The 19,284-nt window shown below is 47.2% G+C and overlaps 1 protein-coding gene across 1 annotated transcript; it reads right to left on the reverse strand.

Annotated features, from left to right (window-relative positions):
- Window positions 1–308: 308 nt before the first annotated feature.
- Window positions 309–18,973, reverse strand: LOC109759038 (probable prolyl 4-hydroxylase 7). The gene is made up of 7 exons (XM_020317883.4): window positions 18,723–18,973; window positions 18,574–18,631; window positions 18,372–18,476; window positions 1,452–1,509; window positions 1,185–1,360; window positions 1,019–1,079; window positions 309–809 (listed from the first exon to the last, which is right to left on the reverse strand). Exons 1-7 carry the CDS (start codon window positions 18,851–18,853, stop codon window positions 508–510), a joined length of 891 nt encoding a protein of 296 aa, XP_020173472.1. The 5' UTR covers window positions 18,854–18,973; the 3' UTR covers window positions 309–507.
- Window positions 18,974–19,284: the final 311 nt, after the last annotated feature.

Below are 19,284 nucleotides of genomic sequence, written 5' to 3' on the forward strand. Positions count from 1 at the left end.
CAGGCAACAGCTCAGGACATATAAAAGCAAAGTTATTCGGTTTGGTAGATTCCGTCCCACTCAGCGAACCAACAGCTCAACAAGTAAAGACCACGTCAAGAAGATAAGATCAGATCAGATCGTTTTCTTTTCCATTTTGTGCTGCCATCTTGCTTTCTTGTCCCGCCAGAACAACATAGTACAACGTTGAGGTCCAAGGAGACGACACTAACCCAAGGGAACAAGATTGCTCGATCCATCGTCATTAATTTGATTGCTCGGCTAAAACGGGTAAACAAGAAAGTTCTGAGCAGCCCCAAAAGACAAAGTTCTTAGCGAGTATAGTGTATTTTTCTTTCTCCAGCTGCAGTTTCTTGTAAGAACGACAAGATGATAGATCTTACATTTAATTCCATTCCAGGTCACACATGCTATCTATGAGCAGTCACACACACCCTGGGCCCGCTACTGGGCCAATAATTTATCGATGCCGTGTGACGATGGTGGATGGGTGGATTAAGAATTAACTTACTGCGCGCAGACGTTGCAGCTCTTCCTGCAGAAGCCAGGAGCTTCCTTGGTGCCCACCATATAGTTGGGGTTCTTGGCGCACTCCCCAACGGCAGCCCACTGCGAGCAGAGGACATTCTCGTCCTCGCACCCACCTCCCTGCTTGCCCGAGTTTTCGAAGGACCTCACATGGATCCATTTCGTGGCGGACCACTTCTGGCCTTCGATGACGGGGCAGCTCCCGTGCAAACTGTCAGGGTCTGTCGTTGCATCAGGGTGGAGGCTGAAGAACAGCAGGGCGTTACCTTTTACGGGCTTTACTGCATACGACAACAAACAATTTAAGCTTCACAATAACGTCAATTGTCATTGCATATGGAGCCAGTAAGATATGCAAAATTAAGATGCACATCGAAGAACTAAGCTCTACTGAGTACTGAAGCTATAAAAAAAAGGGGTACAGAGGTAATAATATGGTGTGCAAGGATCTCAAAAGTACTTCAGTATCTTTAGACCCTGTCGACCGTACCTGCATATCCATTTTTAGCACACTCAGATGCCGTCTCATCCTTGTGTTGTGTTAACTTCCCCTGCAGAATATCTGAATTAGTGCATGGGATACCTAAGAAAAGTTCTTTTTCTTTTTTTTTTACGGATACCGAAGAAAGTCAGGAAAGAAAGAGCAAGGAAATTACCTCTGCGTTAGGGAAGATGGTCTCTCCACCCTTCTCAATGTTAGACAGATACATGAGCACTGTTGCTATTCGGTGACCACCGAGAGCTTGGTTATTTTTGTCATGGAAGTAATCATAGTGTGGCTCATACTTCTCACCATTCTTATAGTGTAATATTTGAATGGACTCGCCATTCTCTGAGCATGGAAAGAATAATTGACATAATATTACAAACTTCTGAGAAAAACAGAAAAAGCAAGATGAAATGGTTAGATTAAGTCAAAGTACCCGACGGAAGGAAAGTCCAAGCAGCAATCCTCTCCTCTATCCTTGCTACTACTTCATCCTGCCAAATGATTATTTTAGTTAAAATGTTCTTTTTGCAGGGTTAAATATTGTTTTAGTTAAAATATGATGTTTGTTGGTGCATCTAGTGTCCCCTGGTATTTTTTGATCATTCATAACAAACAGTTAAGGGACTAAAGTGTTTGTTATATATACACGGATTGGTAGTCCCTGAAGAAATGATTTAAGTCGAATAATGTTGAAGGATTTGGTCTGCCGCTTGAAAAAAAAAACTGTAGTGAACCTTTTGTTTCTAGTTCTTCTGTTGCTTCTTCATTTGAGTCATAGTATTGAGAGGGGGGGGGGGGGGGGCTCAGTTAGAGCAACTCCAACTTTGACTCCAAATCTTGTTTGACGCGTCCAGGTGGCCCCTACTCCGCCCCCATATGTCCGGGCGGATAGCCGTCACCTCCCAAACAAAAAAAACACCACCAACCAGACCCCCCAAACCAGAGGAACTCCAACTCTGACTCCAAATCTTGTTTGACGCGTCCAGGTGGCCCCTACGCCCCCCCCCCCCCCCCCCCCTCCCCCCCATGTCCGGGCGGATAGCCATCACCTCCCAAACAAAAAAAAACACCACCAACCAGACCCTCCAAACCAGCGCATATGTTTGGGCTGTCTGGCACCCCTCAAACCCTGTGGGGCGGATTTTGGGCTGCCCGGACGCATCCGCCATGTCGGATCCGACAGGGCCAGACCCACCCTAAATCTCTCCAAATCGTCCCCAACCCTCGCCTGACCCGCCCTCTTCCTCTGTCCTGCCTAGTCCGCGCCATCCCCAACCCGCAGCGCTGCCACCACGGGCCCCAAACCCCTCTCAGCCATCCTTGCCGCCCCGGTACGTCCTGCTCCGCCAGACATACACCTTATCCGTCATATGTTCGACAAAATGACCGAGCTGTTTTTGAGATTCTTTTGCTCATTTGCAGGCAAGCGATGGATTCCTCGGATGATGATTTTGGTTACAAGGAGCTTGATGACTATATATTCGAAGAATGCACTGATTTGTCCAATTCAGATATATGACGACGAAGATGCTGACATAATTATGATGATGAGCATCCAGGAAGAAATGAAGAAACAGGAGCATGTTCTCAACTTCAAGGGTTCGATAAAGGGCCAGATAGTTGTTGCCCGGGATAGGATAAGTGGCGCACAGAGTCTCTACAACGACTAATTTTAAAAAATACATGTATTTCATAGGGGGGAGGGGGCGTCGGCGTCGCTTCCGGATGAGCACTCATTTGTTCTTGCACATAGTGGATGGGCGTATGATCCTTACTTCATGCTGAGGAAGGATTGTTGCGGGCAACTATCATTCTCTCTTTTGCAGAAATGCAAGGCTGCTATGAGCATGCTTGCGATGGTAAAGCTGCAGATGTTGTTGATGAGTACATCCAGATGGATCGCACATGCATTGAGGCCATGGCAAACAAAATGCTGAGGATAGGGAAAAAATATTGGCAATTGGAGGGGCAAGAGGTTTTCCAAGTATGCTTGGTTCAGTCAATTGCATGCATTGGCACTGGAAAAACTACCCGACAGGTTTGCGCGGGCAGTATCAAGGTCGCACCAAAGAGACCACCATTGTACTTGAAGCAGTGGCATCAAAGGACTTGTGGATTTGGCATGCTTTCTTTCTTTGGCATGTCAGGGTCTCACAATGACATCAATGTGCTTCAGTGATCTCCGTTGTTCAAGAAACTTTGTGATGGAGATGCTTCGACGTGCAACTACACCATCAACGAGCATGACCACAACATGGGGTACTACCTTGCCGATGGTATCTATCCTTAGTGGGCGGTGTTTGTGAAGACTATACCCGATCCCCAAGGTAACAAACGATGTCTCTTTGCATAAATGCAAGAAGGTGCTAGCAAGGATGTGGAGAGGCATTTGGAGTGCTCCAAGCTCGTTGGGGTATTGTTCCTGGAGCTGCAATGATGTGTGATCCGGTGACATTGTGGTAGGTGATGACCTGTTGTGATGCGGAGCATCCTATGGTCATCCCCATGGACCTACCATCGTCTCACCAAGTGCCAAGAGGACCTATGACACGAGCACGAACTAGAGCTCTCGAGACCGAGGTGACTTCCTTCCTTAGTGATATCACATATGATCCACTCGAGACATGGCTACTACCTAAGTCCGAGATGTTGTGCATGATTAGGTACCAAGAGGACCCTCCCGAAGATGCACGTGAAGACGGACAAGTCCCCAAGTTCATGGACAAAGAGAACCAACGGAAGGAGTCAAGAGCAACTTCCAGGACCCGGACATCTGGCGATGACCCCGGACATCCGGCCCCTGGAACATCACCCACAGCAGCCGCCGCCAAGTACCTACAGGCCCCGGACATCCGGCCACAGCCCGGACATCCGGCACCCTCTATCCAGAGAGGACCGAGGTCGACCATGCCAGCCCGGACATCCGGCTCCTCCTGAAGGCCCGGACATCCGGCCCGACGCCCGGACATCCGGCCCCATCTGTGTTCGCACAGTAAAGGGCCAAGGCCCATGTACCCCTTTGCCCACCTAGACTATATATACTCCTCGTCCTCCCTCTTTCTAGGGTTAGCGTTGTGATAGCTCATATGTGAGATAGAGCCTCGCTCATCCATCCGGATCTACTCCTCCGAGAGAGACCGACGCCTCTTCGGAGAAGATCCACTTGGATTCAAGACCCCTAACAGGAAGACCTCAAGACCTCCTCACGGAGAAGAACCGGTTACCCTATGTATCGTCCCTTGTTGGATTTGGACCGTGTGATCTCTACGTGTACTCGGATCTAGCATATGTGTGACCTAATCTTGTTGGTTTGAGTGATTCTCTCGTGTTTTCCCTCGTGTTTCCCCTCGTGTTCATCGTTGGGATCCGCTCCTTTCGTGAAAGATCGGCCATATAGGGTTTCCCCCTACATCATCTTGGTATCATGAGCCACGTTGATCACGATTTCGGAGCCTCCCTTCTTTGATTTCTAGCCTTGTTTTGTTGATTTTGCCCCTAATTCGAAAATTCCCCACAAAAATAGCCGCCCAAATTTTTTGTGATGAAGTTTTGTTGGATTTGATCCGCGGATTTCGTGTGTTGCGGGTAGATCTAGCTTTTCCTCATCTTTTCCCCAATTTCCATCCACAAAATCCCCCAAATTTTGCCCCGAATTTGCCTCTTCCACGCGGAGTTCTTCGAGTTCGTCCACGGATCCAGAGGACATCCGGCCCCTGACAGCATCACTTCCATCCACTGCCCCGTTTCCCGCCTAACTCTCGCCAAATTTTACTCGGGTGCCCACGTACACTTCCGCATACCACCATCACTTCCGCATAGCACCACCGCTTTCCGCAAACACCACAATCGCTTACACACTACCAATTATGACAATTTTGACACGTTTTGCTTTGAGAATTTGAGTTGCGGTTCGCGTGTCCTATTGTGTTTCGGCTATTTAGGTACGGTTCGACATCAACATCACCGCCGCTCATCTTCGCCACGGTCTCGTCATCAACAACGACCACTTCACCATTTTGACACCGTCATCCGTTCTTGCTTACAAACAACCAACATCAACGGTAACCTCATCTTGGTATCGTGATATCATTATACATTCTTGGCATTGCATTGATAACCACCATAGCCCAATTTTCCGTATCTTACCTATCGAGACTAGCCTTTGAGTATTGCCGGCAACGTCACTTGCGCACATTAGTGATCATATTTCCCATAGCATACATACCATATCATCTTGGTACATATCTTGATATCATCTTTTGTGTCACAAAGTTGTCATCGCATACACAATTGCTATCTTGGTTCGTGAAGTTTTGCATGAGAAAAGAGCTCAAAAGAGAAAGAGCCAAACAAGCTTTTAAGCAAAAGGGAAAGATAAGAAAAAAGCTTATAAGCAAGAACCATAGCATCATTACTACATTAAGATTGCCATACTCAATCATCTTGGATCATATCATCGGCAAACCATGCATATAGCATACTTGGGATAGAAGTCGTTGCATTTTTGCTTAGTAGGTTGTGCATAAGTTTCGAAGGGGAGCCTTGGCGCAGTGGTAAAGCTGCTGCCTTGTGACCATGAGGTCACGGGTTCAAGTCCTGGAAACAGCCTCTTGCAGAAATGTAGGGGAAGGCTGCGTACAATAGACCCAAAGTGGTCGGACCCTTCCCCAGACCCTGCGCAAGCGGGAGCTACATGCACTGGGGCTGCCCCTTAGGTTATGCACAAGTTTCGTATTCGCCTATTGTGCAATCGTGCTAGCGTCTCTCTAGAGTTGTGCAACAAGAGCATTTTCGTGGATTACACATTTCGGCTCATTCCTTGGTTGCACGACCCCACTTATCTATTTGCGTGTGTGTTTCCGTGTACCATATCTTGCTATTGGTCTACTTGTTGCATTTGCAAATTTGTGAATCTTTTCCAACATTATTGAAGCTCACTAACAATTGCATCAAATATTGTGCCACCATCCTAACCAAGCTCCACCATAAGCTTTTACTTGTGTAGGCGTGAGAAACCGACAAGAATTGGTACCAATTGTGCTATTTCCTTGTTCCACATTTGAGTGATCATTGATCCATCTTCAACATCGGTCAAGGTACATTTGGTATAAGTTCTTCTCCTTCTCCCACTCACATATTTTTCTTGGAATGATGGATAGGCCAAATACTTCTACCAACCCACTGTTCATCGAGCAAGACGACGACATGTCCTCCTACGTCACAAAGAGCCACCTCTTTAGTACACAATGAGCTTTGCATCAAAAGCAACAAGCAATGAACGAACGCATCGACAACCTCACCACCGACTTGCGACTCTTCGAGCAACGTACAAGAGACTACTTCGACAACAAGCTCGACGACCACAAACAAGAGAATGACGCAAGAATGGACGAGATTCGTGCTTTGTTGGTCATCCGCTCTTCTACCACTTCGTCCTACTCAAGACAGAGCCGCTCGAGTCGACACTCCGACGATACCATCTCCGGCTCAAGTACCCCGACATCAAACACTCTTCGACGAGCTGCGCGCCAAGACCGTCAAGCAAACCGCAATCCTCTACACAACAACGACTCTCAAGAGCAAGCTCGCGCGCAAAAACATCGACGCCGTCAAAACCAAGTTACCTTCGCGCAAGCACAAGAACGACAACGTCAATGCCAACAACAAGAGGAAGAGCGTGCGCGACAACACCAAGATGCACAAGATGCCGAGGCACAACGCCAAGAACAACAACTACGCGAAGCTCAAGCACTTGAGGCACAACGTGCCCTCCGAGATTCAAGTCGAGCCGTAGCCACGCGCACCGCCAAGCCCGTGAGCAACAAGAAGCGCTTCGTGATGAAGTTGAAGAACAAATATACCAAGCTCGCATGCATCGTCAAGCTCGACAAGCTCCTCCACAAGCTCGACAAGAACATCAAGTTCATCAAGAGCAAGAAGATAATGGAAATCCTTCAAGACAAGAGCAAGTTGAGGGAGACAATCCTCCTCACCAAGGACGTCATCATCCCCGACCCCAACACAATGAAGAGCAATGTTACGGCAAGCTAAAGTTCACCATGCCCAAGTTTTCCGAAAGCAATGATTCCGAAGAGTACCTTTCATGGGCATTGAAGGTTGACAAAATCTTCCGCTTGCACAACTATGAGGAAGAGAAGAAGATCGCGATGGCATCCCTTGAGTTCCAAGACTACGTCCTCATTTGGTGGGAACAAGTCATTGAGCGCCGAGCGACAAGAGGTGAACCACCCATCACAACTTGGGCGCAAATGAAGGATGTCATGGGAGCACGTTTCGTACCAACCTACTACAACTGCGACCCCTTCAAGAAACTCCAACTCCTCAAGGAAGGAACCAAGAGCGTTGAAGAGTGCTACAAGGAAATGGAGATTGCCATGATACGAGCCAATGTCACGGAAGATGATGAGCAAACTATGGCACGTTTCTTGAATGGACTCAATCATCCTATCAAGAAGATAGCCGACTTCCAACCATACTCGAACCTCATTGAGCTAGTGCATCAAGCTACCAAAGCGGAACGTCAAGTGCAAGATGACTTCAAGTATGCCAAGTTCTCATCCAAGCCCTATGGCTTCTCCAACAACCAAGCTTCAACGACTACAACACCTTCTACCTCAACCAAGCCATCTACAAGCAACGGCGACAAGTCAAGTTCCAAGAAAACTTCGACAACCTCAAGTCGTCCTCCTACTACAAGCAACTTCAAGCCGAGAGCTTCATCATCATCTACCCCAACCGATGAGACCATCAAGACAAGTTCCTTCAAATGCTTCACATGCGGCGGCCGAGGCCACAAGTCTTTCAAGTGTACAAACAAGCGCACCATGATCTTCAACGACGATGGTACATATGACTCCATGAGTGAAGGAGAAATGGAAGCCCTTGAGCAAGTGGCCATGCACCGGCAAGTGAACGAGGATGAAGATGATCAAGTCTTTTGTGACGAAGATTCGAGCCCCGCTCTCGTTGTCTCCAAGGTCTTGACTCTTCAACATCAACAAGAAGAAGACCAAAGATGCCATATCTTCCACACCAAGGCCGGCATCAATGGAATGTCCGTCAAGGTCATCATTGATGGAGGGAGTTACCATAACCTAGCAAGTGAAGAACTATGCTCCAAGCTCCAATTGGTCAAGATGAAGCACCCGCACCCATACAAAGTTCAATGGCTAAGCGACTCCGGCACTATCCAAGTCGAGCATAGGGTACAAGTTTCCTTCAAGATCGGAGCTTACGAAGACATCTTGGAGTGTGATGTCATTCCGATGTCCATTTGCCACCTCCTTGGACGGCCATGGCAATTTGACCGAGGCGTCATCCACAACGGGCCTACAAACCACTATAGGTTCAAGATGAAAGGAAAGAAGTATGTGCTACGACCTATGTCTCCAAGCCAAGTGATCACCGACAAGCAAGCCACCCATCATGGAGAGAATAGTGAGAGAGCGAACCACCCAAAAGAGAGTGAGCGCCACAAGCCAAAATCGAGTGCCTCCACGATGAGCGACAAGAAGAACTTAGTCCTATTTGCCACCAAACGTGAGATGAGAGAAGTGTGTGAGAACTCATCAAGTGTCATGCACCATGTCCTATTGTGCAAGGACGAGACACCAAAAACTAACAACTCTCACAATCTATCTTTAGTGTTATCTTCTCTATTGCAGGAACTCCAAGATGTATTCCCCGACGAGCTACCTCCGGGTCTACCACCACTACGAGGAATCGAGCACCGAATCGACCTCATCCCCGGAGAACCCCTTCCTAACAAGGCTCCCTACCGCGTCAACCCCAAGGAAACTAAGGAGATCCAACGGCAAGTACAACAACTCATCGACAATGGCCATGTACGAGAAACTTTGAGCCCTTGTGCCGTGCCGGTAATCCTTGTTCCCAAGAAAGATGGTACATATCGCATGTGTTCCGATTGTCGTCCTATCAATGCTATTACCGTGCGTTATCGTTACCCCATTTCACGCCTAGATGATATGCTAGATGAGCTTAGCGGAGCCACCATTTTCTCTAAAATTGATCTTAAAAGTGGCTACTATCAAATATGCATCCAAGAAGGTGATGAATGAAAAACCGCATTTAAGACCAAATTTGGCTTATATGAATGGCTTGTTATGCCAATGGGTTTATCCGAAGCACCCGGTACTTTCATGCGACTCATGCATTTTGTTCTTCGACCATATATTGGTGTATTTGTTGTGGTCTACTTTGACGACATTCTTGTCTTTAGCAAATCCCTCAAAGAACATGTCACCCATATTCGGACCGTTTTGCAAACCCTTAGGAAAGAGCGCTTTTATGCTAATATGGACAAATGCCTTTTCGGTGTTGATAAGCTTGTTTTCTCGGGTTTTGTTGTGTCTTCTAAGGGTGTTCATGTTGATGAATCTAAGATCAATGCTATTCACAACCAACCAACTTGCAACAAGTGCGTAGCTTCCTTGGTTTAGCCGGTTTCTACCGTCGATTTGTTAAGGATTTTAGCACAATTGCATCTCCTTTACATGCTTTGAGTAAGAAGAATGCACACTTTGTTTGGGGATCATCTCAAGATAGCGCATTTAACGAGCTCAAGAATTTGCTTACTCATGCTCCCGTGCTTGCATTACCCAACTTTGACAAACCTTTTGAAATTCATTGCGATGCTAGTGGTAATGGCACAGGAGGTGTGTTAACGCAAGAGAAGCGCCCAATTGCTTACTTTAGTGAGAAACTTTCCGGAGCGCAACTCAATTATCCCATCTATAACAAAGAGCTATATGCTTTAGTGCGAGTTTTGCATGAATGGGAACATTATCTTCGCCCTCATGAATTTGTCATCCATACCGACCATGAAACGCTTAAATACTTTAAGGGTCAAACTAAGTTGAACAAGCGTCATGCTAAATGGAGTAAGTTCATTGAGTCATTTTCTTATGTCATCAAATACATTAAAGGTAAGGAAAATGTTGTGGTGGACGCCCTTTCCCGCATATGCATGCTTGTTACCAAACTTGAATTGAATGTCACTGGTTTTGAGCACATAAAAGACTTGTATGCGCATGATCCTACTTTTGCTATTCCTTATGCCAAATGTTTGACGCATAAATCTTGGTAACGCTATTACATCAAAGATGATTATCTTATGAGAGCTAACAAACTATGCATCCCCGAGTCTTCTCTTCGTTTGTTGCTTTTGCAAGAATCTCATGGAGGAGGACTAATGGGACACTTTGGACGCGACAAGACATTTGCTACGCTCTCCAAGAACTATTTTTGGCCCAAGATGTTCTGTGACGTCTCACGTTTCACCACTAGATGCTCTACATGTCGCAAAGCTAAGTCTAAAGCTCAATCTCATGACCTTTACATGCCACTTCCTATTCCATATCACCCATGGGAAGATATTAGTATGGACTTTGTGCTTGGTTTGCCTAGAACTAGAAATGGAAAGGATTTCGTGTTTGTTGTTGTGGACCGTTTCTCCAAAATGGCTCATTTCATTCCTTGCAACAAGATAGACGATGCTTCACATATTGCAAATCTTTTTTGTAAGGAAATCTTGCGCTTGCATGGAGTGCCAAAGACGATTGTCTCGGACCGCGGCGTCAAGTTCTTGAGTTACTTTTGGAAGACCTTATGTGCCAAGCTCGGAATCAAGCTACTATTCTCCACGGCATACCATCCACAAACCGACGGCCAAACGGAGGTGACGAACCGTACACTCTCCACTCTACTATGCGTGTTAATCAAGAAGAACATCAAGGAGTGGAAGGAGTGTCTACCCATCGCCGAGTACGCTTACAACCGCGCAAGACATTCGACTACCGGCAAGTCCCCCTTCGAGGTCGTCTACGGTTTCAACCGTTGTCCCCATTGGACATTCTTCCTCTACCACTACAAGAGCGCACCAACATGGACGCGAGTGCCCGAGTCAACTACCTCAAGAAGATGCATGAAGATACAAGGCACACCATCAAGCACCAAGTACAACGACTCGCGACCAAGCTCAACGTCAACAAGCAACCCATGATATTCAACATTGGAGATCTTGTGTAGCTACACCTTCGCAAGGACCGCTTCCCCAACGAACGCAAGTCCAAACTTCTACCACGAGCCGATGGACCCTTCAAGGTGCTTGCACGCTACAACAACAACGCCTACAAGATCGACATCCCACGCGACAAGTACTCCGTGAGCGACATTTTCAACGTCAAAGATCTCTCTCCCTACCATGGTGATGAAGACTTCGATCCGAGGTCGGATCTTTCCCAAGGGAGGGGAGATGATGCGGAGCATCCTATGGTCATCCCCATGGACCTACCATCGTCTCACCAAGTGCCAAGAGGACCTATGACACGAGCACGAACTAGAGCTCTCGAGGCCGAGGTGACTTCCTTAGTGATATCACATATGATCCATTCGAGACATGGCTACTACCTAAGTCCGAGATGTTGTGCATGATTAGGTACCAAGAGCACCCTCCCGAAGATGCACGTGAAGACGGACAAGTCCCCAAGTTCATGGACGAAGAGAACCAACGGAAGGAGTCAAGAGCAACTTCCAGGACCCGGACATCCGGCCCCTGGAACATCACCCACAGCAGCCGCCCAGCCGCCAAGTACCTACAGGCCCCGGACATCCGGCCCAGCCCGGACATCCGGCCCGAAGCCCGGAAATCCGGCACCCTCTATCCAGAGAGCACCGAGGTCGACCACGCCAGCCCGGACATCCGGCTCCTCCTGAAGGCCCGGACATCCAGCCCGACGGCCGGACATCCGGCCCCGTCTGTCTGTGCACAGTAAAGGGCCGAGGCCCATGTACCCCTTCGCCCACCTAGACTATATATACTCCTCGTCCTCCCTCTTTCTAGGGTTAGCGTTGTGATAGCTCATATGTGAGATAGAGCCTCGCTCATCCATCCGGATTTGCTCCTCCGAGAGAGACCGATACCTCTTCGAAGAAGATCCACTTGGATTCAAGACCCCTAACGGGAAGACCTCAAGACCTCCTCACGGAGAAGAACCGGTTACCCTATGTATCGTCCCTTGTTGGATTTGGACCGTGTGATCTCTACGTGTACTCGGATCTAGGATATGTGTGACCTAATCTTGTTGGTTTGAGTGATTGTCTCGTGTTTTCCCTCGTGTTTCCCCTCGTGTTCTTCATGTTCATCGTTGGGATCCGCTCCTTTCGTGAAAGATCGGCCGTATAGGGTTCCCTCCTACATCATGTTGTGTAATCTTGCACAACATGATTGTGTAGAATGAGGGCGAAGGGGCAGCCCGCAGCCGCACACATGATTTTGAGAAGCCCAGAGTACATGTACGCCTCTCGGAACAAAGATGCAGAGCATGTTGTGAACTTTTTAGAGATGCATTGATAACTTCAAGATACACAGGCGCACGTGCAACTACTCAATGTTCTTGTGGAGCATATGTGGATCCACACTGAAAATCATTGTATTTTATGTTTGAATTATGCACTCCGAATAGATTTTATGTTTGAACATTATTTTCCTCTTCAAATAAATTTTATTTGTGTGTATTGTTCAGTGATCGACATTTTATTTGTGTGTACCGTCCAATGATCAATGTGCATGTGCTTGCATGCAGTGGTGGAGCTTGGCCCAATTAGTTGGGCGGGCCGGCTGAAGGAAATACGTATCTGGGCTTATTTTGCATGGCCCAACAGTAGGTATACAATAGAAAAAACTCATGGACTGGGTGGGCCATGGCCCACTCGGCCTTGCTGTAGCTCCACCACTGCTTGCATGGATTTGAGATTTTAAAAAGGGCTTGTGGTTGCAGGGGCCGCGAACGAGTCGTGCACGGATATATTTGCTTTGTCCGGTTGTAGATGCTCTTAGAGCCCAACCGTCTACACAAAGGACTTTAAAAATCTCCTTTTAGATGAATATACTAGCTTCAGTGGCATAGTTGAATATGTCTGAGGAATCAGCTTGGTTGAGTACTCAGGAGTGTAGTTCTTCGGTATGTCACCATTATTAGCTTCATCAAGGAGTTAGGGAACTCAAGTTCTTGGAGTTGCTCTAGGTTCCTCAGAGTGAACCAGATTACTGTTGTGAGCTACAGTTCGATCCCAGACCGTTGGCTGAAGAACTTCCGACCAACAACTAGTTTTCTGTGCCAAGGAAATAAATAGCCCACTACCCCCTCCGGTTTGAGGTGGATTCTGTTATGTATGCATTGAGTTTCTCATTTCTCATATTCTGAGAAAAATACTAAATGAGGAGATACCAGTTTGAGTTGTGATTGAGCATCACCCCAAGAACAATTGAGCCTTGAAACTCTGCTTATTACTCTTGAAGAATTGGCATCTTGTAGACGATTAAGCGTCAATTGGTGAGCATCCAAAGTGTTGATTCACAACAAACAACTTCGCATCGGTTCGAGATCAACGCAATATCTACCATGAGTAATTGGGCGAGTTCTGACAAACATAGCTCAAGGAGAATAAAGGTCAAGCCTTGTGTGACTTCGGAGCAGTGTGCTCAGCCTCTCCAATGAAGACGTACTGTTGTTGCCAACTTAAACTTCAGTAAACAAATCATGTGTCTTCAACTGCAACCCGGTTCTATATCTTACTCGCTCCTTTACGTGTCTGTTCGTGCACTGTTTTTGTCATGTATATACTGTTTTGCATTTGACTTAGGGCTGAATCCTTCTTGCTACTGTTTTCTGCTAATTGTAAGTTCTAGTTTACAAGTGCATATATGCTTACCTCTGCTGCTATTTGCATCTGTTCCCTCATTACAGTGTGTACCCATTGATGCATTTGTTACCGATGTTGTCTAGAACTGTCTCTGTTTCTTCAGACTGTTTACTCCGTATCAGTTCTTCTCTTCAATTCCGCTGACTACTCTGCTTTCGGGTAGGAATTATAAAATCTCCTATTCATCCTCTAGTCAATTTGCCTCGATCTTTCAATGTTACAAGTTGTACTTAAAACAGAGGCAACTACTATAAGACATGCCTTATGTAGCATTCTACTAATTCCGTATGTGGCCAAAGGGATCACGAACATATATATATATATATATATATATATATATATATATATATATATATATATATTCATATATATATATATATATCCGCTGACTACTCTATATATATGTGCTAACAGGCGAGATAGCTTATTAGGGCAACTCCAATACGGATCAATAACTCGCCCCTAAATGTCCGGAACGTCCGAACATTTTTTGCCATCCAACGGCAGTCACCAAATTTGTCCGGACCGGTCCAGACGTCCGAAATCCCACAAACCGGAACTAAATGTAGGGGAGGTTATAGGCATCCGGACGTCTGCCATGTAGATCTCCGACACCGCGAACCTACATCATAAAACCCTCTCTCCGCTCCGCCTAGAAACCTTGCTCTGCTCTCTGCGACACATTCATACCGGTCAAAGCAAACATGACCGGATGACATGACAGGACATTTTCCTACACACATTCATGCCTCCTGACCGGCCAACCGCCTACCCAGCATTCACACAGGCGTGTCGGCCAAGAAGCCACCACTGCCCGCATTGAAGCAGAGTCGGTCCGCCTGCCCCAGCTATTTAAGTCAGCCGACCGCGAACGTAAACCCTACACCGCCGCCTCCCCTCTCTGCTCCTTTCCCCCGAATCCGCAGAACTACGGCTCCGGCAGCAGCGATAGGCAAGTAGGATGGCTCGAAGTGGTTCTCCGCGACCCCCTCCAGATCCGTGGGGGGCAGAGCAGGGGGGAGCTTCGGCTCCTGCCACCGCCGACCGCGTCCTCCGAGCCCGCTGGCGTCGACCAAGGAGCAGCATCATCCACTCCTCGCCGAGGACGCCACAACAGACGAGGAGTTCATGCAGCAGATGGAGTTGCTTCTCGAGCGGTCGTGCTACAACCGCGGTCTGGCGCCACCATCCCCGCAGCTCTCGCGTAACATCGGCGCCCAAAACGGATGTTGCATGAAGGAGCCACTATCCCCATAGCGCAGCTGTCTTCATCCCATCGGCAATCCGAGAGCCAGTGGTGCCCAATTGCTGTTAAGGATGAGGGGCCAATAGTGCCCGATCGCCATTGACGAGCCGCCTAGCCTACTACCTCGGTGATGGAGGCGAAGGTGGAGGCGGTAGCTTGTCCTCCACAGTGACAGCTCCCAGGCGGCGCGTCGGGAGCAGCGCAATGTGCAACATCCGGCATCGTTCGCGCGGTCGAACCGCCCTAGGTCCCAACGAACCCTGCGCTCGCGAAGGCATGGGCCATTGATCGATACAGGACCCCGTCATCGCCAGATCAGCAGCAGCTCCTCAAAGTGGGGTTGACCAGTCCGAGCGTTTGACCTATCTCAAAGGCAACGGCGGGCGACTACAAGCGCTCCACGTCCGAGTCCGAGCGTTTGACCTATCTCAAAGGCAACGGCGGGCGACTACAAGCGCTCCACGTCCGACCGTTGCTGACCAGCGAAGGCGGCCAAGCGTCTGCAAGCAACGGCGGCAGATCAGGGTTGCCGTGACGCCTACCGGGCCTTCTGCCACTAGAAGGATGACGACAATGGTGGCGGCAGCTATGATGACGATGACGATGGAGGTGTTGGCGCCCTTGGAGGCAATGCCTATGAGGTCACCGCCCGGTACCTCGCTTAGTTTAGCTTAGGTTTAGTTAAATTGTCATTCGGTTTAGTTGAAACTTTGTTAAATTTTGTCCATTTTTGTTGTAATATAACAAAATTTAACAAAATCATCCAATTTAGCATGAGTCGTCTATTTCTTAAAGATCCATTTGGAATGGGGCGGACATTTGGTGCCTACGGTTGGATGGCACCCGCCCCTATACCTGTCGGCAGACAAGTCCGCAGACATTTGGTGAGGTCTGTTTTTGTAATCCACGTTGGAGTTGCCCCTATTGGTCCTACTAACTTATACAAAACTAGGTCTAACAAGATCTTTGGCGCAGAAAGGAAGCTCCATCACATGTGGTTATGCGCACACATATTAGCAATACTGAACGTTCCGTTCATCTAGTAAGTTTTAAACAATCGCAGTTGCAAGCTTGAGAATGACCACTATTAAAGCTCGGGCAATATGACTCAACAAACGCCTTTTGTCCCAAGCAAAGTTGGGGTAGGCTAGAGATGAAACCCAACAGAAACCTACAAGAACCCAAAAAGAAGTGAACAAGTACAAGTAAGCAAAGTGAAGGAAAGGAAATTAAGGTTCGAGTACATTGATTGCTACGTTCCATGCAGTCCTATCAAGAGCCAAATATCTGGGTACATACCAGTCCTTCAATTTCCTTTTACTGCCTCCTCCCAAGACAACTTTGGTCGTCCCCTACCCCTCCCAATTTTTCGCTTTTCTTTAGAATACTGCTATTCACCGGTGCTTCTACAGGCCTCCGTTGGATATGTCCAAACCACCTTAGAGGGTGTTGGACAAGCTTCTCTTCAATCAGTGCCACCCCTACCTTACCTTGTATTGCCTAGTTCTAATTTGATGCTTTATTGTAATGCCACGCATCCACCTTAGCATGTGATCTCAGTGACACTCATTTGTTGGATGTGTTCTCTCTTTTTAGGCCAACACTTCGCTCCATATAGCATCACAGGTCTGATCACCGTCCTACAGAACTTGCCTTTGAGCTTCTGGTGGACCTTCTAGTCATAGAGGATGGTAGATGCCTCCCGCTACTTCATCTACCCTGCTTTGATTCTATGGCTAACATCATCATCAATACCACCGTTCCTTTGTGGCATTGATCCCAAATATCGGAAGGTGTCCCTCTTAGGCACTATATGTCCTAAACTAACTCTCCATGCTCGCACCTAACACCGCAAAAGTCACACCTCATATACTCGGTCTTGGTCCTAGTAAAGCTTAGACCCCTTGGACTCTAAAGTCCGTCTCCACAACTCGATTTTCCTATTGACACTCAATCTAGTCTCGTCAACTAGGACTACATCACATCATCAACAAAGAACATGTACCAAGGATATCTCCTTGTATATCATGGGTGACCTCGTCCATCACTAAGGCAAAATGATATGGACTCAAGGACGATCCTTGATGCAGTCCTATCGTAATTGGGAAGGTATCCGTCTCACTATCACCTGCCCAAACGCTTGTCACAACATTATCGTACATATCCTTGATGAGGTGATGTACTTTCTTGGTACTTTATGTTTCTCTATCGCCCACCAAATAACTGTCCTTGGTATCTTTTCATATGCCCTCTTCAAATCGATGAAAACCACAAAGATTCTTCTTTCGCTCCCTATAACTTTCCATAAGCTGGCGTAGTAGGAGGAAAATGGCATCTATAACCGGTCTCCCTAGCATAAAACCAAATTGGTTTTTTGTGATGTTCGTTTTTCTTCTCAAATGATGCTCAATCACTCTCTCCCAAAGCCTCAAGTATGACACATAAGCTTAATTCATCAGTGACAACTTTGAATTCAAGACCTCCATGTCTTAGGACTTAGGGGAAGAACCCTAGCTTGTTCCATCTCTCTCTTGTGGATGATTTGGATCAACTATTTATCCATGTGTATCTTGTGTTGCAACATGTGTGTTGATCTGTGCTAGTTTATCTTGTGTTCCTTGTGATTTCCCTCGTGTTCTTCCGGAAATCCACCTCCAATTGTTGAAGATCGGGCCACTCCTAGGCTTGGGCCTATATCACATTTCTAATGAAAAACAATAATATAAAATGGACTTTAGGGGCACACTCTGCTGAGGGAACGACCACCTTCAATAAAATACATGATATACCAAGGATAAGAAGCATCAGCCATCCAATCAAAACTGAAGTTTGTCATCCACTTTGTAGATCATATTATGGCAAATCTGCTAATGGTCATCCACAATCCATATCTCAGATGTGTATACAAATGAAGTCAATAAAGTAGTAATCACTAATAATCAGTAAAGTGGCAAACTTTGCATACAGTCCTACAAGGGAAATGTTTGTGCTTTCTAGACTATAGCTCAGCCAACATTTGACAAAAGATGCATTCACAACAAATAAGAAATGAAACATTCAGTGCAACAACACGACTTCAGTAAGACATCAAATCAACTTGAAACTTTCCAGGGAGGATTAATGATGTCACTTTCAGTGGAGCTAATGCCCTTTAAATTTAAACTTCAAGTTTGTCAGAAGAAACAAAAAAAGATGTATTTGTTATGTATCTGAATAATTCTATAACAATTGTATTAATTTCGCTTGTGTATCGAGATCGTGATATAAATCAAATCCAAAGTAGGCACCTATCAAGCCCCCAAGCAATAAAATCTGCGAAAGATTAGCAAGAACAAAGAAATCACAAGGTCCATTCGTGCTGACCTGCCTCTTCTCAAGAAACATGCCGGAGCTGGTCCGCACTTCGCTCTGGACGCTCTTTCCCGACTCATTGTCCGCCACCATCGACTTCTCAAGCTTGTCCTTCGCCTACAGACCACGCAAGAGCCGAATCAATCAACCATTATCCAGCCAAAAAGGAAAAATCTCCCTCGAGACAACGAGATCGAGGGGCGGCCATACTCACCAGCTCGATCATGTGGTCGCACTCCGCGTCCGAGAGGAACCCCTTGTGCAGGAACGCTCTAGCGGCCACGCGCACAAAAGAGGCAGCCATCAGAGTTGTACGTTGCGTAGGCTCAGAGGGAGGTGAAGCAAGGAAGATCAGATCCTCACCTGGGGTGCCACGAGAGCTGGACGACGCGGGAGGGGTCGAAGTCGCCGTTACGGCCGCCGACGCTTGACGCGGCGAAGGCTCTGGCAGCGGTGAGGTGAAGCGCTAGGACGACGAGGAGGAGACGAGCCATGGCCCGGCGAGATGGAGGGGAGGACGGGAGGGAGGAGTCAGAGATGAAGACCGGGAGCCCGTGGTGCTAGGGCAGCTCGTGGATGAGTGAAGTCTATTCCAAACATCCAGCAGCATCTCCAACAGAAATGTAGATGCAAAAATAACTATTTTTTGCATTTTCGAGGCCAAAAACCCTTCTCTAATAGATGATGTAGATAAAAAAATTATATCTCCGCTTTTCGAATACGTAAAATATAACACTTCGTGATGCAAATATACATCTTTACCCATCGAAGATGTAAAAAAGACAGCTGCGCGCCAACCACCAAACTGCCTTCAGTTAGCTTCCGTGTGATCGCTCATCGCCCGCCACCCGTCCAACTCCGTCGTTGTCCGATTTCGCCCAAAATTGAGGCCGCCGCCGCAGGCTCGCCCACCTCTGACTTCGCC

The sequence above is a fragment of the Aegilops tauschii genome, chromosome 1, assembly GCF_002575655.3.
Source record: "Aegilops tauschii subsp. strangulata cultivar AL8/78 chromosome 1, Aet v6.0, whole genome shotgun sequence".
In the NCBI taxonomy this organism is placed as follows: Eukaryota; Viridiplantae; Streptophyta; class Magnoliopsida; order Poales; family Poaceae; genus Aegilops; species Aegilops tauschii.